Source organism: Heloderma suspectum, chromosome 4 (genome assembly GCF_057233095.1).
Source record: "Heloderma suspectum isolate Gila_16-S chromosome 4, 16-S_ref, whole genome shotgun sequence".
NCBI classification, from domain to species: Eukaryota; Metazoa; Chordata; class Lepidosauria; order Squamata; family Helodermatidae; genus Heloderma; species Heloderma suspectum.
Window position 1 is genome coordinate 84856189 of NC_139461.1, and position 26317 is coordinate 84882505.

Consider the following 26317-nt stretch of genomic DNA (forward strand, 5'->3'; position numbering starts at 1 on the left):
AAGTCCTGTAGACACAGTTTGTAGTAATTTAGTGGCAAAATTATCCTGACCTTTGTGTTTGTCACCTATTATGAACTGAAAACAAATGTAAAGACAGTACACAAAAATAACCAGCAGCCAGATCAGATTATATGTTCCAACATTCCACCCTGCACATGATAGGAAAGTGAGAGCATGCCTTCCCATTTTGCTCACTCAACAGTCTGCCCTACTGGGCATCTACATGTGAGCTTAATGTTTACATATTTAATTTATTTAGGTATTTATGTCCCCCCCGCAACTTTTCCAGCCAAAATGCTTTCACAAAATGACTTACAATATAGCTAAGCTAGTATAAATACAATCTAAAAACAAAATATAAAAAACTCAATTTCCTGAATCTCTTCTAGTTCTGTGACTAAGGTTCTAGTACATAAATATGTTAGAGAAGTTGTGGAGTTGAGTGGGATTCTGATTCAGAGCAAAATTTGGAAAGATCATCTTTGAGATTGCCTGAAGGAGCATGGTGTAGTCCAGTTATGTCATTACTGGGAATTGCCATAATTGTCATAATCCTGTTATGCCATAATTGTCATCAGTAGTTACTCCCCAGTTGTTGGCTGTCATGGACATGAAGATGTAACAACTTTTATGTCAGCACGTGGACCGGGAGTTCTTGACAAACCAGTAAAACTGTCCTTGTATAATACTGTAATCTACAGCCAGGTCTGCATGTTCCAGCTCACCCCTTTTGTTGTGGGCTTGTAGCAAATGCCATTGGAAGAGAAGGAGAAGGTTCTGCGGGAGGCATCAGTGCTGACAGACATAGGCCCAAGTTTGTGCATGGCAGCCTTCAAAGCTGTAATGTTTCCAGAGGTGATGTTGACATAACCTGAGAGTTTGCTCACAAGCTCAGTCGAGTTGCTATGCTAGTAGCCATTATGGCCTTTCTATGGCCCAGGGAACATTATGCTGGCAATGCCACCAGGCTTCAGGTCCCACTTAAACACTTTCCATTCTTTACCACCTTCAGAGGCATAGTTCCCAAAGCCCAAGAGCAGTCAATGAGGATTTGTTGGGGAAGTGGAATGAGCTGCTCAGTCTTGAGGAACAGAGCCCTTTCCAGTATTTCGATGCTGAAAAACACTATTTTGAGGGAGTACCCCTTGCTTCCTATTGGAGTCATCCCTGGGCCTACCACAAGCAAGAAGAAACAAGTTAGTTCAGTAAATGAGCAAAGCTCTCCACATACTTAAGGTACCTTCTTCTGTTCTGCATTAGTGCTATCAAATGCCCAGATATGTGGATTTTCTCCCACACTGTGTACACTTCCAGATGTCATGAAATGTGACTCTAAGCAACAAAGTGTGCATGCGCAGAAGGAAAAGGGGAAAAGTAGCAGCATGCACTTGCACATGAACAATGTTGGGCACAGAGTAGGGGGCCCACTACAACTTGCTGTGTTGGCCCCAGGCCTGTAACCCAAGTCACCTGTAGTTTTAGAGGGGCCTAGAGATCCATAATGCCTTGCCTAAGTTCATTATGGGTGCAATTTCCTTGGTAGTAGGCCTCTGAGCATGTGAGATGAGTCAAAGGTCGATAGTAGCAGCCTCAAGCACATTCCATACTAACAAGCTAGAGGGTCTTATCAAGATGGGCCTGGGAAGTAAAGTTTGTTTGTCTTAAAGCTGCAGGTGGCTGTGCTGAGACCAAACACTGGTTTGGTCTCAGCACAGCCCATGCTGGGAATGAATGCTAGTTGGCACTTGCTGCTGTCATGCTGCCTCACTGCTAATATACATTGTATAAAAATTTTATACATTGTATAAAACTCATTTTACCCCATGGCTCTGGGTTGAGAGAAGCTGTCTGATCCAACCATTGGTATGCCTGTGAGCTGACTGTGCTCAATAAAGTATCTCCTTCTAAGTAAACCTGGATCTGATTTATCACTATCTTGGTACCTCTAAATTAAGAATTCGAAGCCTGCTGCAGGGGCAATACACTTGCTAACCCAGGGCTGATCATGGCCTTGATCTGGCACCGGACATACACATGTTGGAATTTTCCTGAAGTAGCCCTATTCAAACATGCTTACATATTTTAGTTTTTGTGAGCAGGATGTCACAATCTCACTCCTCCACCAGGTATAATGATAAGATAGGGAGATAGTATTCCCTGATCCAGCCTTTAGTATTAGCATTCGTTATGGCATATTAGCATTTTTGTCACAGTCTATAATTTGCATATTTTACTATGTCTCTAAATAGTTTTTTAACTCTAGAGTAAATTCTTTCAGTAAATGGAAGAAATTATGATGGGTTGGGGAAAGAAAGTGATCCTATGACAATGCTAGATGTTATGATGAATCTTTATGGTATTCCACATATGAAGAAAGTCTGCCCACACATTTAATACAAATAGTTTTATGAATTTCAGCTGCTGCCAGATATGAAAGTCTAGTGAATTTATAATGAAATAATGTATCAAAAGAATAGATTGTTATATCTGGTGTCAGCATTGCTAGATCACTAATATCAAAGAGAGTAGAGCGGAAAAGCAACTTCACACATACAACTATGATTTGTGATAAGTAGTGGCAATCTTTCTGATCACATCATTATAACTAAAACATATTTTAGAGCATTGAGTTATAATTACTTTGTGAATTTAGTCTTAGTAATGCAAGGAAGACTTATTTATACTAACTAATTGAATGGGAATTATTTACACATGCATATCAGGAAATAATTCCATCTTAATTACCCAAACATGTGGGGGGAAAGTCAGATGTGTTCTTCAAAGGATTTGTAAGAACTTGAGAAATTACATAAACTTAATGCAAATAAAGCCCACTGGCACAGGATATGGGCATATATGCAAGCTCAAAATTAACTGTTAATTTTACTTGCAGGAAGAAGAAATGCACAAGGGAAATCTTCAAAGGTGAGTAAAGAGGAAGAGAGTACAAAGAACAAAATTAATTCCACAATGGGTATCTTAACACACTTAGTCTAAATTGGTTTCTAAGATCTTGAAACCATATGCCAGATGCTTAGCTCTATTTGAAAACTGTTCTTAGAATCTTGCCATGATAGCTGGCTGGTTTGTTGGTTTGTTTGTTTGTTAAAATCAGGGGTACACAACCTGTGGCCCATGGGTCACATGCAGACCTCTGCTGCTCTCTGTGTGCCCAGTGAATCTGCATGTGCCCCACAGCTCTGGAACAGCGATCACAATTGGGGTTCATGGCGGCAGGAGGGTTGGCTTCCCCCAGTGCAGCTGAGATCACTGCTTTGACACTGCTAATGGTGGCAGGACAATAGCAATCCCAACTGGGGTCACTCGAGCAGGGAGGAGATCCCAGCAACCCTAAAGCAGACCATTCTGTGTGTGCGTGCGTGCGTGTGCGCACGCATGAGCACACATGTTTGGCCCCCAGCCCTCCAGCCAACAATGGATGTGACCCTTGAAGCTAAAAAAGTTGAAAACCCCTGGTTTAAATAAAACTTTTATACCATATTTTTCCAGAACTCAAGGTTACTTACAAAACGTTAAAGAGTCTAAAACAGTAACATCCACTATTTAAAACAAACAACAAAAGACTAGCTGGTTGCAGTCTGATATTACCTGCTGTCCAAGGAGCCAACAAGCATTTGGGCCTTTGATATATAGGTCACCTGAATGTGGAATTCACTCAACCCAGACATTTGCCTTGGTTTCTCCTGCTTCACCTTTAAAAGTGCTTGAAGACTTTTAAATTTTTCAGGTGTTTTGTGAAGCTCCACTGTTGGATCCCCTCCCACTTTTCCCCTTCTATAAAAATAAGAATTTAATAGGCTTTGATGTAATTTTATAGTATTGTAGTGTATTATTTTTATGTAGAGTGCCCTACATATCACTTTTAGGCCTCTAATAATACCATATGACTGCATCATATAATAGTAATAATTTATTCACATGTTAAACTTCCCACATTCTCTTCATCAACAAACTTGTCACTTACATAAAATTGTCTTGCTTTTCAGAATTCACTGTGTTTTCTGCGAAATCTAGGACTTGCATTCTGTACCAAGACAAAATGACATATGCCTTCATAGAAATTTTAGAATCCCAAGAGCTTTCTGAATTCTGAGGGACCTGTGTAGGAGACAATTGGGTTAATATGTTACAGTCGTAATTACAACAAAGAGATCTGTGGCACCTTATAGACTAACAAATATATTTCAGCATAAGCTTTCATTGGCTACAGTAGTCCATGAAAGCTTATGCCATAATATATTTGTTAGTCTTTAAGGTGCTACAAAATTCTTTGTTGCTTTTCCTGCAAAAGACTAACATGGCCACCCCTCTGGAAATTGTTATGTTCCTAGTGGACTTTTAAAAACCCTTTTGTTCATCACATTTCCCCCTGTTTTAAAACAATTCCTCTTCTGTCACAATTTGCTATCTCCTCCCCTTGAAGTATGATACATTTTATGGTTAACATAGTTTTAAATCCTTTTCTCTGTACATCTATTTGATAAAATAAGTAAAAGAAATTAGTAAATAGTTTGTTGTATATAAGATGGTTTGGTCATATCTGCAGTCAGAAAACCAATGGTTTTCTTTAAAAAATGGCTTTTACAGTTGTAAATTGTCAACACTGAAACTAGGGCAGCAATTTATTATTCCTACATCTTAAACAGCAATGTCTTTACAAGAATTTGCAATTGTATTAATAAGGCTTATATTCAGTTCATTCAATTAATGTAATATTACGCATTGCTTTCTTCAGGGCAATGTCAGTTTCCTCTATGTCAGAGTTCAAGCGCTTGATGGACATTTCACCTTTTCTTCCTGAAAAGACTCTGCCATCCTCCAGCAGCAAGGAGGATATAACACCTCCATTATCCCCTGATGATCTGAAATACATTGAAGAATTCAACAAAAATTGGGATTACAGCACCAGTAGAAACCATGGTGGAGCTGTGGAAAGGCCAGCAGATATATGGGCCGAGAGGACAGAGATTGGGAAGGCAGGGAATAATTCAGTTCCAGATCCATTCCAGCCATCTTCATGGTACCTCACCACCAGTGTTACTATGACAACCAATACCATAACCATCCCTGACCACTGCCAAAAACAACCACTGAGGAGTCATGTTACAGAAAAAATGGGAGTTAGGGTCTTTCATAGTCCACCACTTGTCCGCAGGTTTGATAACTCCGTGGTAGCTAGCAATGAAGGGAGAAGTCAACCTGAGCCAGACTTTTTGTTTCCTGTGACCAAAGCTAAGGGAAATGTGGGTGAGACAAGAGGTGCTTCTTCAGAAGTTTTTGGGCGATGGTCTTGTGACCTCCCCAAACATCACAATGATTTCCTGGAAACTAGTCTTCATCCCATTGAGCGTCCAATTTGCACTACGATGGGCTTCGCCTCATCTTTGCACAGCCTGGAGTTGTCCAAAAACTTGAGTGATGACATGAAGGAGGTAGCTTATTCTGTCAGAAATGCAATACGTCCGAACTCAACAGAGCTGCAGTTCAAAGACACAGCTTGTCAGACTAATGGAATGAGAACTATGGGGACACAGACCACTCAAACCATCAGTGTGGGCTTGCAGACAGAAACTTTGCGTAGTATCACCAGCAGTCCACACAAGTGTCTGACACCAAAGGGAGTCTCTACACCTGTGTCATCACCATCAAGAAGCTTAAGAAGCAGGCAGATGGCTCCTGCTATTGAAAAGGTCCAGGCCAAATTTGAACGTGCATGTTGCTCTCCCAAATATGGCTCTCCAAAATTACAGAAGAAATCCTTTTCCAAAACAGATCAGCCAAATAACCGGACATTACCAAGCACACCTCAAAAAGGGTTCAGTGAATCTGCTTGGGCTAGATCCACCACTACAAGGGAGAGTCCAGTTCATACCACTATCAATGATGGCCTCTCCAGTTTATTCAATATCATTGACCATACCCCTGTGATTCACGATGCCCTCCAAAAATGCTCTAGGTCCAGCAGCCGATCAAGGTCGGCAGAACCCAGGTCAGAACTGGGGCCTATGCAAGACATGTGCACAAGTATCCGTGGCAGGTCACCCAGCCCCCTCCGTTTTGGTACAGAGCTACAAAAGGATGAAGGAGCTGAGATAACAAGCATCAGGCAGGACTTATCTGCTCCTCCAGGATACACCCTTACAGAAAATGCTGCCAGAATCCTGAACAAGAAACTTATGGAGCATGCCTTAAAGGACGAAAAAAGGCTAGCTTCACACAGCCCTCCCAGTCTTAGCAATGAGAACAGCACAGGAGAAATAGTCAAAGCTGAACCAGGGTCCATTGAGGTAATGAATTTTATCCACATATAGTAAACATTTTAGATGATTAATTATGTTGGTGAAACCTAATTAAAATATATGTATAAATTCCTTTGTATCAAAATGAAATTGATTCTGTAATATATGTTTGTTAGTTGCTATGCATTTTGGAAGAACTTTTAACACACACACACACACGTTTTGTGAGACATGGCATTTCTATATAATAGAGATAAGCAGTACGAGGGTATGCTGGAGTCCTAAAATTAATGCACGATGATGATGGATCAAACCACAAGATGTCCATTTCCAGTGAGGTGTCATTCTGTTATATCAGAAATATAACAAATACAAGATAAACTTTAAACGGGTAGCCATGACTATTAAGTTTAACGTCCGTCAGTGCAATCTAAAGCATGTTTGCTCAAAAGTAAGCCTTGGTGAGTTCAGTGGGACTTCTTCCCTGGTTAGTATGTTTAGGATTGCCTAAGAGTAATTATACTGAGTGGAGGTTGCATATTCATAAATAACACTAGTTGCAACACAGCCTGGACACTTCAACAGCATCAACGCAAAATTTCTTAGAAACCAGCTGGCTTTCAGCCTCCTGCCCCATCCTACTGTGTCCTACTTGGATGCCAGCAAGAAGTAGCTGGCTGAGACTTTATACCAGCCTTCCCCAACCTGGGACCCTTCAGATGTTTTGGACTTCAACTCCCATAAGCCCCAACCACCATGGCCAATGGGCAGGGATTCTGGGCATTGTAGTCCAAAACAGGGCACCAGGTTGGGGAAGGCTGCTCTATATGGTTTAAACAGAACTGAGTGTGGTGCTGTAGAAATCTACCACAGCTGGGAACAGGTCTATATCCTTTGACTGACTGGCACTTGTTAAAGGTTCACAGCACTGTTTTCAGTCCCTAATGGGCAAGAACTGCTTTGAATGATCTAGAGCAGCCTCCCTCAACCTGGTACCCTCCCGAAGTTTTGGACTACAACTCCCAGGATTCTTGATCATTGACCATGCTGGCTGGGGCTGATAGGAGGTGATATCGAAAACATCTAGAAGGTGGGGATGGCTGATGTATAGAATTTTGGACAGAGAAAATGCAAATGACTTGTGCTTCATCTTCCTACAGTTCCAGTTCTCATCCAAAGAGAGATACTCAACAGAATTTGCATCTCCCTGCAAAGAATAAACACATTTCCCTTCAAATAAGGTTTGGGAGCATGGGTGAGGAGGCACAATTAACTCATGCTGCTTTCTTTAAACATCCAAAGTGTCTCACAGAGTAACATGAGATAATATTTTGTATTGGATGAACTTGCTGATGGATTTTTTAAAAGGGTTTTCCAAATGAGGCTTTTATTGAGCAGTCATCCTGCCTCATTCACAGAATTTTACCAAGGGTCCAGACTTCCTCGTCTTCCATTTGTAACTCTCCCATATTTGCTCAGAGCTGCTTCTGTCTTTTTTCTTACCACAAAATATCTATTCAGGAGGAAAAGACAAATAGCTGCACAATGCCTTGATTGGTAGCATTTGGAGCTGTCTATCTGGAAGCACTTTTAAAATAAGCAAGTAAAAGAAGGATACATAGGACTCTTCTTTCTGACAGGCTAAGGTGGAATAGTCACAGCAGATTCCAGACCCTTAAAAGGTGTGGGAATTGAGAGGAGGATGCTGTGTTGTATTGTGCTAGATTATGGATTTGTTAGCAGTTTGAATTTCATTAGTGCTAAGGAGTATATTAATTTAATTACACAATTATTTCCTAGAACTAACTTTTGCTTGCAAATTCACATCCTGGATGGAGGGAACTTTCAGCAGGGCTTCTTTGTTTGGTCTTTAAAGATGGAAAGGCTTTGGGAAGGACACAGTGTACATAATGCATTCCAGCACTATACATTTAAACTATATGTTTTTCTAGCATATCTTGGAAACCTTCAAGGTATTACACAGTCCCTATAGCCAGGCTGATCCATTATTGAATTACTTTTGGGGCTGCTCCATATGTGACACTCTCCTGAAAAGTATATGCACCATCAGATGTGCAAGGGTCATACCTAGATGAAAGCTTAGCAGCACAATGGACATCTGGTTTTCACCCATGGCAGCATACATGGTTGCACAATGTTTCCCCTATGTGAAAATTATTTGCCCAGTGTCCTGTGTAAAGTTGATCCTTAGTTAGGATTCCCACTTACCCCGGTATCCAGAATGGATGGGAATAGGCTTCAATCTGGATTCAAATTCCAGCTTAGTCATGAACTAACTATTATTTCTTTATTTGTTTGTTTATTTACTTACTTGTTTATTTATTTATTACATTTATATCCCACCTTTTTTCCTCTTTAAGGAATCCAAGGTGGTGTACATAATCTTCCTCCTCTCCATTTTATCTTCACAACAACAACCCTATGAGGTAGGTTGGGCTGAGAGTCTGTGACTGGCCCAGAGTCACCTAGTGAGCTTCCATGGCCGTGTGGGGACTAGAGCCTGGATCTCCTGACTCCCAGTCCAACAGTTTAGTTACACTTGAACAAATGTAATATTTGCATTTACATTCTAAATTGCTTATACTCTTGTTTTTGAGCCAGCTGGTGTTAATATACTGCTTTAAATGGATCCTCATTGTAGCAGCCATTTAAAATTTATTTATTTATTTATTTATTTCATTTCTATACCGCCCAATAGCTGAAGCTCTCTGGGCGGTTCACAAAAATTAAATCCAAGCAACACACAATAAAACAATTTAAAACATACAGAACATTAAAACCACAATATAACAATACAACCACAAGAAAACCTAGCAGCAGTGCAGGAGTTTAAAATACAGATTTAAAACAGCAAAGATAAAAATTTAGAAAGCTAAAATGCTAAAATGCCTGGGAAAATAAAAAGGTCTTCACCTGGCGCCGAAAGGAATACAATGTAGGCGCCAGGCGAACCTCACTAGGGAGCTCATTCCAGAGCCGGGGTGCCACAGCAGAAAAAGCCCTCCTCCTAGTAGCCACCCGCCTCACTTCCTTTGGCAGGGGCTCACCGAGAAGGGCCGCTGATGATGATCTTAAGGTCTGGGCAGGCACATATGGGAGGACCAGTGAAAATCAATTCACTGTTCTTGTTGTGACATTAATTTTCAAAACTGATAACTTTTAAAGGACACAAATTTAAACATCTCTAGTGCAAAGTGAGAATTCTGCTCTGTTAATGATGTTTTGTTTTGTGCAGAACTGGTCACATAATAGCAAAAATGTTCCATGAGCATTTATTCCAAATTGTCACAAATAGGGGGGAAAGAAGCATTGCCAGTCATGTAATTAATACAGGATGTTTGCAGATGAGGCTTTTATTGTGCAATCACACGGCTTCATTCACAGAATTTTATGGGAGGTCCAGACAATGCCATCATCCATTTGTATTCCTCCTGGGTTTTCCCACAGCTTCTTCCATCTTTTTTCTTACCAGAAAAAAAATCTGTTAAGGAAAAAAAAAAGACAGAATAGCTGCACAATGCCTTTTGAGTGTTAGCGCTAGGAACCCTCCATCAGGAAGCACCCATAATAACTCTTGTATCACCTTTATGAGTAGATTTTTTCAAGATGGCAGCCATTTCACATCAACAGACACACATTGATGTGAAATGTGTGTCTACTAAGAAATAAGACCCACTGAGTTCAGTAAGCCTTACTCCCAGATAAGTGTGTATAAGATTGCAACCTCAGATTACTTCAATATTATTTGAGTACATTTCTGGAGTGACACAAAATGACCCTGGGTTGCCTTGAGCAAGGCACTCTTTCAGCCTTTTTTCTCTATCTGTTTGGCTTAAAGAGGCAATTGCCCAGTTGCAAGTATTACATTATCTGAACTCACATAGAACTTTTACAGTGCAATCCTATACATGTCTTTTCAGAAGTAAGCCCTATTGAGTTCAATAGGGTTTACTCCCAAGTAAATGTATAGGATTGCAGCCCTAGTATCCTAAATGCTCCACAAATTGTGTACACTTTTAAAAGGGATGGTACACTTTGAAAAGTTTAACTTCAAAGAGGAAACTTGTAAAATGTACATAATAAGGGTTTATGGAAGGATCACATATAACAAATAAGCTTAGGAAGTGACTTTGCTATGGCTTCCATTCAGATTACCTTGTCCAACATTTTTGCTCAAGTTTGTTGGCTGAGCTGCACCTAAAATGGCATGCTGTGCAAAGTAAAGCATCATGTCAGTAATACTACTTTCTTGATTCTGGCAGTGGGAATTCCTCGCTATCTCTTCCTAATCAGCAGTCTGGTCATATCGAAGGAAGATTTTGTTTCTGCTCTCTTGGCATGATGCCTCACTGATTTTGAATACCTGCATGGAATGCCAGCTAGAAGCTTGTTGCTATTTCATTTGTGCTTCTTACTATTGTTTTCTTCAAATGATCCAGTTAGGATACCTTCTGTGAGCCTTGCTAAAATGCTGAATACTTGTGTGTATATGTATGCATATTTGCATTATGTATACACACATTAAATACATAATAGTGATTGTTTCATAATTTGTTTTAACCTGTACAAAGGGTTATATGCTAAATTCCTATCTAGAAGATGCAATTTTAAGAATGCCTGATTTGCCATTTTACTAAACTTCTATCTGAGCAGTATGTCATATACACTAAATCCCCTCTGTCTGGTCAGACAAAAAGCAACAATTCCTCACCCTTGAGGTGGCAAGGACTTTGTATATATCAGCAGTCGCAATATTTTTCAAGAGACTGGAAAGAGAAAATCTACTGAAGAAAATCCAGCAGGCCATATTATCTGCCAAGGAAGTTAGCTGCTGTGTTGCTCTCCTCTTCATATTCTGTTCCTGGTAACAGTTCTTGTTGCATATTGCATTCTCCACTAGGGCCGGCATCAAGGGTAGGCATGGTTGGGCACAAGAGCCCACACCCCAGTAGTGGCCCATTGACAAAAGCCCCCTGGATTTGCTCCTCCTCATCACCTTAGCAACCTGCATGTTCGCCTGGCTTTCACCCCAGCCCATACTTCAGTGGTGCTGAGAAAGAAGAGCTATAGATGCCCCTGCCTACTTGCTCCCTGGCTCTCTGCCTGTCAAGCAAACAAGTGGTAGCAATGATGAGAAAGAGGATGAGGAGCAATAGCAGCTGTTGACAATGGCAGTGAGAAGGTAGACTCAGTGAGGGAGGGAGCCCATTGAAGGTGTCTTGCCCAAGGGTCCTCAAAAACTTGGAGCTGGCACTGATCTCCACTGACAGTTTCCACTGTCAACAGGAATAACAGATGGCATTAAAATGCCTTCTTTGCCTTCCCTTCCTTTATCTCTCCTTCCTGAATTCAGCTAAGAGGTAAAGACAAAAGAGCAAATTCGTATCTACTAGATGCAATTTGCCACCCAGCCTTTCCTATTCTCGCAAAGTTGAACCATTCCTGGTCCTGGTCTTTTAAAAAGAATAGATAGAAGCTTTCTCATTTGAAATCAGTTATTCTGGCTTTGCTATATATTTGGAACAGATGGCGTTCATTCTTATCAATTAAATATACTCTTAAGGTCATATCTTCATATAAAACAATGCTAAATTTTGGGGTATACCCCATTTGCTTTCTCAATGTGATGTTAGCAGCTCACTTCCTCTTTCACATAGCCTCTCCAATAAAGGCTGGAACACAAGAAATGCTAGTAAATGAAATCTGGAGAGCTCTCCAATACTGATTACCAATCTCTGGTTTAAATATTCTTTCCAACTACTTCCTCTCTTTTTTTTCCTTTGTCTGTCTATGTCCAGAACCAAACTGTCTTACTAACTGCCCCCTGGGGACCCTAACCCTGCCTGCCTCACTGCTGTAAGTCCTTTCTACCTTTGTTTCCAGAAATCTTTACTTTAAAAAAATTACTTGGTGGAGAAGTGTAAACTGAAGAAACAACAGCATCCTTGTGATTGGCATGAAGTGACAGTGGATTTTAAATATATCAAGACACATCTGAGTCCTATATAACTGTCTTTAATATATTTCCCATGGAACATGATTCATATGGTCACTCTCAAATCATTTAAGCCAACATGTTTATTCTTAAATGAGGTTCATCCCATGGAACTCAGCTGAACCAAATATTGGTGTAGGTGTATATTTACTAAGTTTAGGATTCTGCCCATAATGGCCATAGTACAGTTTTAATGGGCTTTTTTTAGCCTTTTGTCATTCTACATTTCCCCATAATTTCTTGCACCCACTAACATAATTTTTCAGTGTCCAGATCAACAGGGCAGAGTCAGCTGCCTTTGTTCACTTGTCAGAATTAGAATCATGCTTTAGCTGCAGCAGCACAATTCACTGTTGTGGAAACTTAGGCTCATCCACAGGATCAGGTCAGTAAAAGTTCCAGAAGGCTGAAAGTAAAATGACAGGAATCCACATTTCCATATGCCCAGTTTTCACAAGACTAAGGGTGGTTGCCATTACAGCATGAGTCACTGCAAAAGTTTTCATTGCATGGTGACTCATCCTTTTCATCTCAGATTGAAAGGAAACAAGGGAAATAAGAATGCTTCACAGAATGAGATGTTTACATCATTGTCTGAATACTTCCCAAGGGTGTGTAAAAATTATTTGAGAGGTGGAGCAGCTGGGGAAAGACACTTACTGTGTTCAAACATGCAAGCCTCTCTACAGGCTCAAGCAGATGGAAAACCAATTCTGTGTGTTTGTAGCAAAATCCAGTTATGCACAGCACTGATCTATAACAATTCCATATGACAGGGCAGAAATTTTTGTTTCCCCCTCCAAAAAGAATTATTTGATTTTATCCTTTTAAAGCGTAATATTTCCTCACCCACTCCACCCATTTGTGAGAAAGTTAGTCTGTAAGGTTAATAACTATTTTATTCTGGCACCTAAAAGAAATAATATAAGCCAGAGTAGTAATAGTGTGATCCAGGTGCAATTCAGATTGTATACAAGAGAAATTTCACCGCATGTGTATGGTTCTCAGTTAACACTATAAAAAGTGTGAAACAAAACATGCAATGAACACACCAAGGAACCACAGCCAATTGTGTCTCCCTGATGCATGTCCCCACGTGTATCCCCACCCCATCTGCTTCATAAGTGATTTTCCCCAGAAAACATACTCTCTGTGCTTTGAATCAGCCTTCTGCCAGACGTGTTCTTATCTGTGCATTAAAGGGCACCCTAAATTCTGCTGTGGGGAATCCCATTCTTGCTACATCTTGCAGTGTTGTGCATACTTGTCAAACTCGATGAAGTGGAGCATCCAATTTACATTGTATCCGGTAAGAGACACAGTAACAGCAGACCTAGACCTGGTTATGTATGACAAAAAGTTTCCAGGTGTTAGCCACTGAAAAAAGGTATAATCTAATTGAAGACACAATATAGTTGGAGTGCAGAAAAAATGTGGCCGTAATTCTGCCTTTCTGTTAAAGCTGTGATAGAATGTTGATTGAAATAGGAGAAAGGCCACTGAAGAATAAATATATATGGCTATAAGAATTATCCTCATTCTGTTTAGCAAATATAAGTCAGGGTTACCAAAACTGAATTAAGCTGCACATTTCATTTAAGTCTAGAAAAACACTGTCTCGCTCCATCTTTCCATATGGCAGCTGCCTAGAATTTCTGTTACTAAATTTCCACGCAATGGCCATTTTAGCATATCATATGTTGCACCAATGTATTATTGGGTGTTTCTTGATAAGTTTCCAATACACGAGTTCTATAATAATCTTAAAACCCGAACTGCTGCCATTTTATTGTCTGTGTTCCTGATTTAAAATCAAGTGGCCTCAATTTATTTATTTATCGCATTTATATCCCGCCATTTTTCCTCTTGCAAGGAACCCAAGGCGGCTTACATTATCCTCCTCCTCCGCTCCATTTTATCCTCACAACAACAACCCTGTGAGGCAGGTTGGGCTGAGAGTCTGTGACTGGCCCAAAGTCACCCAGTGAGCTTCCATGGCTGAGTGGGGACTAGAGCCCGGATCTCCCGGCTCCCAGTCCAACACTCTCACCACTACACCACACTGGCTCTCATTTAACATGATCTTGAAGGGTAACATTTTATCTTGATTGCTCTAGAGCAAAACAGACATTTAACATGATCTTGAAGGGTAACATTTTTTCTTGATTGCTCTAGAGTTAAAGAGATTTAGTCCTTGTTTAAGACCTGAGTTTTCAACATATGCTCATCTCTACACAATGTAGAATATGTACGAGATGTACACAGTCTTTCTATTGCATTTTCTGGCAGCCATATCCACAAAAGATTCTGGTGGCCTGTGCCTCTTTACAGTAAAACGGCTTGCTCCTTCGGGGTAGCTTGAAGACAATACCATGAATGCAGCATCTCTTTCTTCATTCCATGACATTCATCTTTTGTAATTCCTTTCTCTCTCTTTTCTTTATTGTCTGAGTCTGCCTCCTATGTGCAATTACCTGAGAACAAGTCCTGCTGAATTCAGCGGGACCTACTTCTCAGTAAATACAGTTAGGATTGTGGTTCAAGACAACTCAGTATCAGTTTGTCGGATCTGTGTATTACCAGTTTCAGTCTCTTCCAGTCTTTCGCCTTCTTTACTCCATATTTATGGCATGATATAGTAAATCTGTCACTCCATTTGACTTGTGACTTTGGCTGTTATAATTCCATAACTCTTCCTATGTGGTATATAACTCTCAACTTTGTGTACTGGCAGTGTCCATTTTGATCTTATTTTAGTATAGCTTGCACATCACTCTCTCTCCTGTATGATGATTGCACCCTCAGTGTGTACATTTCTCATGTATGTGTTGACAACCTTAGCACCTTTTTGCTTTTAGATTTTCTTAGGGTACACAGTGAAAAGTTGAGAAGATTCTAATCTTATACTTTGGCAACTTTACATCTCTCTACTTAGTCACTGGAACACCAGGTGTGTGCAAAATTGTCCATTCTGCAGGAAAGTCTATAATTGGGAGCAGTCATGATCAGCCATGAAATATAAATCAATGCCAGTGTGAAACATCATAGTTAGAGGCTGCCTGCCCCAAAGGCAAGCAGACCTTCATATTGTGCCAATACAAATTGATATTGAAATACCATTCCATTCAGTTTAGCTTTCCAGCTGTCAGCGTTTCCTGTTCAGTAAACCTGGATTGAAGTTAGATTTGGGCTGTGCCCAAGCAAGTGGGAGCAGTGTACCTCAGGTGACAGTTTTTGAAAGTGGCACAATTTTTCTGCCACCAGCATTGGTCTGTATCTGCAATCCACCTACACCGTCCCCATCCAAATGAGCTCTAGTTAAATGGTGTGGGGCTAGAGGTCAGATGAGGAGTTTGATTTGTTACTTCAGGTAAAAAAAAAAAGAAGAAGCCAAGGCTGGAACTAGCTAGAGCTGCTTGCAAAGAGCAAATCAGGGTGCTTCCAGAGGAGGTTTTTATCATGCACTTGCCCTGCCTCATTCATAGAATATTACAGGGGTACAGATGATGATGTCTTCCACATGTACCCTTCCTCTGTTTTCCCACTGCTTCTTCTGTCTTTTTTCTTTCCACAAAGATCTATTAAGGATAAAAAGTTGAAATACTGTACAAGGTCTTTCAACTGGTGACACTTGAAGCCAGTCTGGATGCACCTTTGGTTATTGTTTGTTTGCTTATTACATTTATTTTCTGCCTTTGTTCCTCTTGCAAGGAACCCAAGGTGGCTTCCATGATCCTCCTCCTCCTCTCCATTTTATCCTCACAACAACCCTGTGAGGTAGATTAGGCTGAAACTCAGTGACTGGCCCAGAGTCACCCAGCGAGCTTCATGACCGGGTGGGGACTAGAACTCTGATCTTCTGAGTCCCAATCCATCACTCTAACCACTACTGTCCATATCAGTTGTTTTACTACTGTCTGTTCAATGATGGTTGTCTATCTAGGTCTGTTTTAAGTCCATAGTGTTACCTAGTGAGACTTAGGATGCGATCCTACTGAGATAGTCAGCAGCCTCTGAACTCAGAGGCTGCTGACTATCCTATGCAGAGCAGATGGGACACTGAGGGGATCCTCTCCTCTGTGCTCCAGCTGCCCTGCATTTGTGGCTAGATGCACATTTTGAGGGAGGGGAAGGGAAGAGACCTGGAGACCAGATAGGAAGCTGTCTAAAGCAGCTTCTGTGGTCTCCTCCCCTTTCCGCCCCCAGGACTGCCCCCTTTTTACCCTCTCTGCACTCCGCTTATGAGCACGGAGACAACAGCGGCATGGAAAGAGCTGTGCCAGCTATGAGCGGGCGAGGGCAGGGAACACGGTTTCCAGAAACTGAAAGATGCTATGGCCATTTAGACAGTGTCTAGTGGCCGTAGGATTGCTCTCTTGGTCTTGTTGCTGCTTGGTCCAAATTACTTTTAAATTCTGGTACACCAAGAAGACATCACAAATTCGATTCAGTTTTCTTCTGTCATAATTTTAAAGAGAATCTATTCTGAATGAGCTTGACCAATTGTCGGCTCACTAGCAAATGTAACATCTGGATTTGTGGAGAATTTCTTGGAGATATTTGGATGACATTTCACATAATAGAGCTGTCTCTGATCATTTATTTTAGCTGCACTTGCAACCGTGTTCATTTATTTTATTTATTATTACATTTATATCCTGCCTTTTTTCCTCTTACAAGGAACTGAAGGTGGCTTACATTGTCCTCATCCTCTCTATTTTATCCTCACAATAACCCATGAGGTAGGTTAGGCTGAGAGTCAGTGACTGGCTCAAAGTCACCCAGCGAGCTTTATGGCTGAGTGGGGACTAGAACCCGGATCTCCCAAGTCCCAGTCCAACATTCTAACCATTACACCACACTGGCTGTCATAACAATGTTCATAAATATGAACATATTCAAGTAATATAATTTTCCTGGTTTTGCATGCAGATATTTGGGGCTAAACTGGATGAGAACAGCAGGAGACCTGTGTGTAGAATCTGGTCTGCTTCTGAATCTCTACCAGAGAGTCTGTGTGGGGCGGGGGTTTAATTTGAATGGCAGCATAAGCAAGTCGAATGGGATGAACTTTCCCTATTCACTCAGCCTCTTCCCACAGAACAATTTTTGAGCTATCTTTCTCTCCATCAGGGCTCCAAGACCAGAAGCAAACCCCACTCGGAGAAAAGCTGGTATAAAAACTGGGTTTGGGTGGAAAAGTATGGATAGGGGGAGGTGTCCGTTTCCGTTTCCCGTACTGCACTTTAAATTGCCCAGTCCCATTGGCAGGACTCAGTGTGGGTCTTGTCATTGTTTTGTCTAGTTACACCCTATCAGTCCTTCCCTTCTGTGGTTAAGAAATACTAGGGAGTGAATGTTCATCAGATGCACCAGTGCATTTAAACTCTTCACTTCATTCTGTCACGTTTCTCTTCATTGGTTATGGGCAAAATGGCAAGGATTTAAGACTGGTCTTAAAAAATGAGTTTTCTGCTTCTTTGGTTTCTTTCCCCCCAAATTACATATGTTTAGCTTTAGCATTCGTTTTCTTCCAGTGTATAATATATTTACTTTTATTGCACAATATACGAATTGATAATGTTGTTCCTCTCCATTTTTTCCCACAACAAAGGAACTACCTTGTTCCGCACTAGCTCCACCCCTAGAATCCTGCTTCTCCCGACCAGAGAGACCAGCAAATCGGCGCCCACCTTCCCGATGGGCCTCACATCCCCCTTCTGCCTCACTATCTCAGTTAACTGGGGAGGAATATGGAAGCAAGGAACTGCCGTTGGAGAACCCAAACCAGTGATGCAAGTCTGCATGAATTATCACAGAATAATTCACTGTCTTTTGCATAGTAGCACCATTACCATGGCCAGTCTCTGTCAGTGAGAAGAGCTCAAGTTGCAGAAGTCAAAGAATGTTGTAGAATGCAGCTGCGTAGTATACAACATGAGAAACAGAGATGTTTCTGGAATGAAACAGTTAATGTGCCTGTAATAATTTATTTTTTTCATAACTCAGAAAACTATTTTTGCCTCCATCTTTTCTACACACAGTATATTAACTAAAAGGGTCTAAAAGATATACAGATAAAGGTAAGGTTTTAAATAAGCATACTTTGCGTTTCAAGGGAAATTGAATGTGTTTTCTCTCTCGCTCTTGCTCTCTGACTACTGACTGCCTTCTGTTATATTTGCACTGTTAAGGTTCGGGTTTTGTTGGCTGTTTTTCTGTGTCTTTTTTATTTGAATTTGGAATCTAATTTTGCTAATCTTATTCAGTTGGTTATCATTTTGAAAAAGAAAAAGAAAATTCATAAAGGTGCTTTAGCATGTCTGAAGCAGTAAATTTTAAGTAGTGAAGAAAGCCATTGAACGAGTTGACTAGAGTTGTCTTAAATAAACTAGAAGGGACTACAGGGAATATGAAATGTTTAGAAAGGATGGGTAGGGAGCCTCAGACAGTCTTAATGAAGTGAGCTGTACAATATAAACACAAAAGATTTGCATGTCTTTAGGTTCCTAGCACTTTAGTGCATGTACATACTGCTACTGTATTCTCACTGTCACATCAATGTGTCTCGATCTCTTTCACTGTTATACTGTTGTGAATTTATCTGTACTGTACTTTTAATGTTGGTATTCTTGCATTGATTGTACAAACAAGATTTTTAAAAAATGATTCAAACTGTTTAACTGACTATGTACAGTGTTTATTGAAAACTTCCCTGGTTTGTGGGAAAGCACTGAGAACTCTGGGCATATTATACTGTAACTGGTCTTGTTTTAAGAGTCTGTTTGAGACCATGTGGCGTGGAAATAAACTCCTCAGTATTTACAAATTGCTGGAATACTTTGAAATTTTTTATTTCTAAACTTGCACTTCACCTCCCCCTATGTTCCAGTGGTCAGGCAAATTAGTAAGTATCCTTAACAAATCAGCAGGATATGAATATGAGCAAATGGATATGTACCAGAGTAGCTGAATATATGGAGACCTATGTCAAAATATATAATTGTCTTTGTTATTCAAAAAAAAAATCTAGTTTAGTAGGATGACAGATTCTTTTTTCATATTTCCTTTGATTTTTACTCTGTACAGTGGTTTTGATCATAGGCATATGCTGATTGCATCTATGAAAACAGAATAAAATAAAACCTAGATTTAAAGCAGGCTTGTATCTTTCCACCCACATTTCATATGTTTTGTAAGAAGTAAAGTGAGCAGAGAAACATGGCAAGAGAATTCCACTAAAGACATATAGGTGTTAATACATACAGCTAAGAACTGGTAGAGACATCATATATTTTATATTATTACCAATATCTTTGCTTTGATAGCTTTTGTGGGCAGCTGAAGCTGCAAATGTATCCTGGATGACTAATGCTGTGTGATCTGGAACCATTTTTCAACCATGCTTAGTGCCATATTCTCACATCTGCCTCCTGACCATCAGCCTCATACTGTTTCAGTGCCTGTTGGCTGCTATGTTTCCTTATTGTCAGAAACTGTGGGACTTGGACATGCAGATGAAGATTGGATTGGAGCTGAAAGACCTGAGCAAAGTGTGGGTGCATGGAGGCTAAGTTGTAAATGAGCACAATATGCAAGACTGGAGAATATGTTTACAATATTTACTGCTTAAATGGTGTGGAAGTTAAGGGAGCTGCCCTAACTTGCCATTTCCATGCTTTTTGGTGCGTGGGTGACTTTGTAGGCTTATTGGGTTATATCTAGTGTTGCCCTTCCATTCGCACAAGATGTCCTTCCATTCATGGAAGCCTCTTTGATCCAGTAGAGGCTTCCATGAATGGAAAGGGGAGATGTGATATTCGCTATTCCCCTGACTCCATTATAGTCCTTTGTGCCCCTCAAAAATATGCTCTATAACAGTGGGAGGTGGCACAGAGGAAAGGGAAAATTGTCAAAAATCACTTCCCCCCTTCCGTTCATGAAAGCCTCCACAGTATCAAAGAGCTTCCCTGAACAGAATAGCACTGTTGGGCAGTTTCTGGGCCCAATTCAAATTGTTGGTGCTGGCCTTTAGAGCCCTAAACAGCTTAGGACCAGTCTAAAATGGAGAGGAGGAGGAGTATGTACACCGCCTTGAGTTCCTTGGAGGAAAAAAGACGGGATATAAATGTAATAAATAAATAAAATAAAATACCTGAAGGAGCACCTTCTCCCATATGTTCCTGCCCAGTTGCTAGAATCATCCTTAGTGGCTCTTCTCTGCGTGCCACCGCCCACAATGGTGCAACTGGTGACTGTCACACAATGATGCGACCAGTGAAAGGGCCTTCTCCGTAGTGGTCCTCTGTCTGTGGAATCCCCTTCCCAGGGAGATCTGTGTGGCACCTTCATTGCATACATTTAGACACCAGGTTAAGGTACTCCCCTTTAAGCAGGCATTTAATATTTGATCTGTTACTCTGGCTTTTAATGTTTAATTATTATTTTGTTTTATTTTTGGTAAGCTTGTAATCCTCCCCATGGGCATTTGCCTAACAAATAAATAATAAATAAACCATTAACTCTTCTCTTAAACCAATTTTGGTTTTATCCTATTATTAGAATTTCAATGGAATTTATTTCTAGGTAAGTGTAGCTAGTTAGGGCTGCAACAGCATATAAACTGTTGTTAATTTTATTGGAATCTTATACCTACTTATCTTGGAGAAAGTGCCCTTGAACTCAGTGGAACTACTTCCAAGTAGATACGTATAAGATTGGCCAGATACTTGTTTAAAGCACCTCAGTCACAGCTGTATTTTAGGAGACAGGCAAATATCACATAAAAAGATCATGTATGAAAATGTGCACAAGCCAAAACCCTGAAGCTAGCTGGGACAATTAATGTCTTCACTATGAAGTAGACACACAATTCTGTGTGATGCATGCATGTTATGCTTTTGATTTGTTTTTAAGATGCAGGCATGTCATGGGAAGATGCTCTGCATTAGGCTTCCAATCAACAATAAGAGATTTCAAATTAGTATTTTGGTACTGAAAAATGAGCCAGAAATGCCTCATAGGGTTTGATGAGTCGGAAACTGTAGGTTGTATTAGAACTTTCTCACTCACTTATTTCAAACACAAGTCTCAAGGAATCCAGTTGAATTGGTTTATGAATTTTAGTAGAAAAGTCAATTGAAGTAATTTTTATAATCCCCTTCAGAAGAGACTAGATACTACAAGCATCTAGGCTTCTGCAGTCTTGTGACAGTAAGAATGCTGTTACTAGCTGAAATGGTCATTCATATATTTAAAGAGAGAGAACTGATTGCAGGAGTTCTGACTAGATAAAAAGAAGCACTACCTTCAAAATTAACTCCCATGCTAATATTGGTCAGGATAAGTCATTTCTTCATTTCATCAGGTTATAAAAATAGTAATATAGAAACATAAGTTCCTTGTTTTCCTATAAAAAGGTACACATGGGGGAAAAGATTATAAGGAATGGAGCCTAGGACTTTAAAAATATTCATGCTCAATCTTTTTTGAAAAAGCAGGGTCAGACTCGAGGCATACAGAACTACTTATGGCACAATCCTATGCATGTTCAGACAGAAAAAAGTTCCACAATTCCCAGCATGCTGCAGTAAGCATGGCTGGCTGAAGGGATGCTGGGCGTTGTAGGATTTTTTTCTGTCTAAACATGCATAGGATTGCACCCTTAGTGACTTAGAAGTGATGCTTGCTCTCTAGAATCATTGAGCACAGCCAAGCCATTGGATTAGTCCTCAGCCCTCCTGAAATAGTGAGGTGTGTCAGGATAAGCAGCTTGCTATGGTTTGTCTAGTAAACTGCTTACATAACTGCAGGAATTACTGAAGCAATAGGCTGACTGAACACAAGGAGCCAGAAAGACAGGAGAGGGGGTCAAATGCATAAGGAAGATCTTCAAAGGATCTCAAATCCACATTAATTCAATGTTACATTCACTGTAGCCATCACCCAGGATCTTTAGAATTGTGCAGGCTTTCATGTTTGTCTACTGTGACGGCTTTATTTTTCTCTTTTAGTAAACATTTTTCTTTGTTAAGATGAAGCTGAATATGAAGAATAAGTCTGTATGACATTTACAATGAAATCCTATATATGTCTATTTAGAAGTAAGCCTTATTGAGTTCAGTGTTGCTTACTCCCAGGTAACTCCTAAAGAGAATAATCTCAGATGTTTAAAAGCCTGAGGTGCAATTGCACTGGGTGCAATTACGCTGATGAACTACGCCAACAAATTAAAGGACTAAGTAAAGGCTTTGTTGTTGTTGTTCAGTTGTTAAGTCGTGTCCAACTTTTCGTGACCCCATGGACCATAGCACGCCAGGCCTTCCTGTCCTCCGCTCCTTCCCGGAGTGTGCTCAAGTTCATATTCATTGCATCGGTGATGCTATCTAGCCATCTCCTCCTCTGCTGTCCTGTTCTCCTTTTGCCTTCAATCTTTCCCAGCATCAGGGTCTTTTCCAGGGAGTTTTCTCTTCACATTAGGTGGCCAAAATATTTGAGCTTCAGCTTCAGTATCTGTCCTTCCAGTGAGCAGTCAGGGTTGATTTCCTTTAGGATTGACTGATTTGACCTCCTTGCAGTCCAGGGGACTCGTAAGAGTCTTCTCCAGCACCACAGTTCGAAAGCATCAATTCTTTGGCGCTCAGCCTTCCTTATAGTCCAGCTCTCACAGCCATACGTTGCTGCTGGGAAAACCATAGCTTTGATTATATGAACCTTTGTCGGCAAGGTGATGTCTCTGCTTCTTACTATGCTGTCTAGGTTTGCCATAGCTTTCCTCCTAAGGAGCAAGCGTCTTTTAATTTCATGGCTACAGTCACCGTCTGCAGCGATCTTGGAGCCCAAGAAAATAAAATCTGTCACTGCTTCCATTTCTTCCCCTTCTATGTGCCAGGAAGTGATGGGGCCAGATGCCATGATCTTAGTTTTTTTAATGTTGAGTTCAAACCAGCTTTTGCACTCTCCACTTTCACCCTCAACAAGAGGCTCTTTAGATCCTCTTTGCTTTCTGCCATTAGGGTGGTATCATCTGCGTATCTGAGGTTGTTGATAATTCTCCCGACAATCTTAATTCCGACCTGTGATTCATCCAACCCGGCGTTTCTCATGATGTACTCTGCATATAAGTTAATAAGCAGGGTGACAATATACAGCCTTGTCGTACGCCTTTCCCAATTTTGAACCAATCGGTTGTTCTATGTCCGGTTCTTACAGTTTCTTCTTGTCCCTCATACAGGTTTCTCAGGAGACAGGTAAGGTGGTCTGCTACTGTCATCTCTTTAAGAACTTGCCAGAGTTTGTTGTGATCCACACAATCAAAGGCTTTAGCGTAGTCAATGAAGCAGAAATAGACGTTTTTCTGGAATTCTCTTGCTTTCTCCATGATCCAGCGAATGTTGGCGATTTGATCTCTAGTTCCTCTGCCTCTTCAAAACCCAGCTTGTACTTCCGGTAGTTCTCAGTTCATGCTGCTGAAGCCTAGCTTGTAGGATTTTGAGCATAACCTTGCTGGCATGTGAAATGAGCGCAATTGTGCAGTAGTTTGAACACCCTTTGGCATTGCCCTTCTTACGAATTGGAATGTAAACTGACCTTTTCCAGTCTTGTGGCCACTGTTGAGTGTTCCAAATGTGTTGGCATATTGAGTGCAGCACTTTCACAGCATCATCTTTTAGGATTTTAAATAGCTCAGCTGGAATACTGTCATCTCCACTAGCTTTGTTGTTAGTAATGCTTCCTAAGGCCCAGTTGATTTCACTCTCTAGGATGTCCGGCTCAAGTTCAGTGACTGCACTATCATGGCTATCAGTGTCAGCAAGCCCCCCTCCTGCACTTTCTCACTGCTAGGATCACTATCTCAGGAATGCCGGCAGGAGGAATCTCTGCCAACTGCTGTGCCTGTGAGGGATGAGCTGGCTCCTCTCCCATGGATTGCTGATCCTCCTCAGAATCAGAACTGCTCTGGGCTTCTATCGGCTCAGTTTCCACCCTGATATCATCCCCACTCCCATGAGGCCCCCCTCGTGCTCTTCCCCTGGGGCCCCGCATTTGTGGGGGTACAGCTGGTGGAAGCCTCAGCAGCAACGGAGCATGCACATTTTCCGCGGGTTCCCAGGATCGCTCATCTGGCCCATACCCCTTCCTGTCCACTAGATATTGCAGGTGGCCGCGAGAAAGGCGGGAGTCTAGAATCTCCACGACCTCAAACTCCTCCTCCCCCTCCACCAGCACTGGCAGCGGGGGGGATCCGACTGAGCGATGAGGGTTGCCAGAAACCAGGGGGGACAGCAAGGACCGATGAAAAACAGGATGGATCTTCATGGAGGGGGGGGGAGAGCCAGGCGAAAAGCAACAGGGTTAATCTGGGGCGTAATCTGGAAAGGCCCCGTGCAGCGAGGCGCGAGTTTCCTTGCAGGTGAGTGAGAGGGGAGGTATTGGGTGGACAACCAAACCCAGTCCCCCAGTTGCAGAGATGGACCCAGCTGGTGCCGCCGGTCTGTACAGGCCTTGTAGGCTGTCTTGGGTTGCTCGAGGGAGTCCTGTAAGAGGTGGTGTACTGCTTGCAACGGGTCGCCGGCACCGAAGAGGGAGCTAGGGTGGACGGGAAAGCCTTGGGGTGGTAACCAAAATTGGCAAAAAATGGAGTTTGATGGGTGGAAGCATGGCAGGCATTGTTATAAGCAAATTCTGTGAGAAGCAGCAAGGAAAACCAGTCATCTTGTTGGTAATTGACATAACAGCACAAATATTGCTCCAGAGTCGCATTGGTGCGATCAGTCTGACCGTCTGTCTGTGGATGGTGGGTGGAGGAAAGACGGAGCATCACATGGAGAAGTCCAAGTAGCTCCCTCCAGAAATGGGCAGTGAATTGGGGCCCCCTATCTGAAATGAGACCCTTGGGCCATCCGTGGAGCCGGAAAACATGCGCCAAAAACAGCTCTGCTGTCTCCCTGGCTGTGGGCAAACCAGAGCAGGGGATGAAATGGGCCATCTTAGAAAACATATCCACCACCACCAGAATTGTGGTCTTACCATGTGAGGGAGGCAAGTCAGTGATGAAATCAAGGGAGAGCAGTTTCCAAGGTCCTGAGGGGGCAGACAGAGGGTGAAGCAAGCCTGTGGGCTTGCCGGAGGAGGCCTTTGCCCGCTGGCAGGTTGGACAGGAGGCGACATAGGTCTTGATGTCCCGACACACATGAGGCAACCAAAAATCCCGCATCACTCCGTGCAGGGTCTTGGCAAAGCCAAAATGCCCAGCGGTGGGGGAGTCGTGGCACTGATGGAGGACCTTCTCCTGGAGGGGTCTAGAAGGCACATAGACCTGACCGGAATGGTAAAGCAAGCCACCTTGCAAAGAGAAGGGGGTAGAGTGGAGGGGGGCAGAGGCTAGCCCCAATTCCTCCACTTTTGTGCGAACAAAAGCATCCTGAGCCTGTGCAGAGTGAAGGAGCTCCTCCCAAGAGCGAGGCACCGCAGCTGCTGCCAGGCTCTGGGGAGGAAGAATCAGAGGAGCGGGATTTCCCTCACCCCCTGGCTGGAGGTCTGGCTTACGAGAAAGAGCATCGGCTTGTAGGTTGTCAGAGGCCTTCACATGGCAAATCTTAAGGTGGAACCGGGGGGGGGGAAGCAACCACCTAATCTGCCTCTGGTTTAAGGCATGGGCTGTCTGAAGATGTTCCAGGTTGCGATGGTCGGTTCTAACCTCAACTGGGTGCTGTGCCCCCTCCAGCAGATGACGCCAGGTCTCCAAAGTGGATTTGATGGCCAACAGTTCCTTCTCCCAGATGGTATAATTCCTCTCAGACATGTTCAGCTTCCTGGAGTGGTAGGCACAGGGTTGCAACCCACCGCCCACCCGATCTGGCTGAAAAAGCACCGCCCTCACCGCAAAGTCAGAGGCATCAGTTTGCACCATAAAAGGCTTCCTCAGGTTGGGATGTAACAGGATCAGCTCAGAACTAAAAAGCTTCTTAAGTTCCTCGAAAGTCTGTTGGGCAGATGCCGTCCAATGAAAAGGAGATTTCCTGCCCTTAAGGAGGTCTGT

The 26317-nt window shown here is 41.9% G+C and overlaps 1 protein-coding gene across 2 annotated transcripts in view; it reads left to right on the top strand.

Moving 5' to 3' along the window:
* MTCL1 (microtubule crosslinking factor 1) overlaps positions 1–19108 on the top strand; it is a 144025-nt gene extending 124917 nt beyond the window's left edge. The window contains exons 12-14 of one of the 2 annotated variants that reach the window (XM_084848102.1): positions 2894–2925; positions 4757–6308; positions 17891–19108. In XM_084848102.1, coding sequence (XP_084704228.1) covers positions 2894–2925; positions 4757–6308; positions 17891–18070 — 1764 coding nt within the window. In that variant the 3' untranslated portion in view covers positions 18071–19108. The remainder of the gene's footprint in view (positions 1–2893; positions 2926–4756; positions 6309–17890) is intronic. The other variant, XM_084848101.1, reaches the window with a different exon arrangement.
* The last annotated feature ends 7209 nt before the right edge of the window (positions 19109–26317 follow it).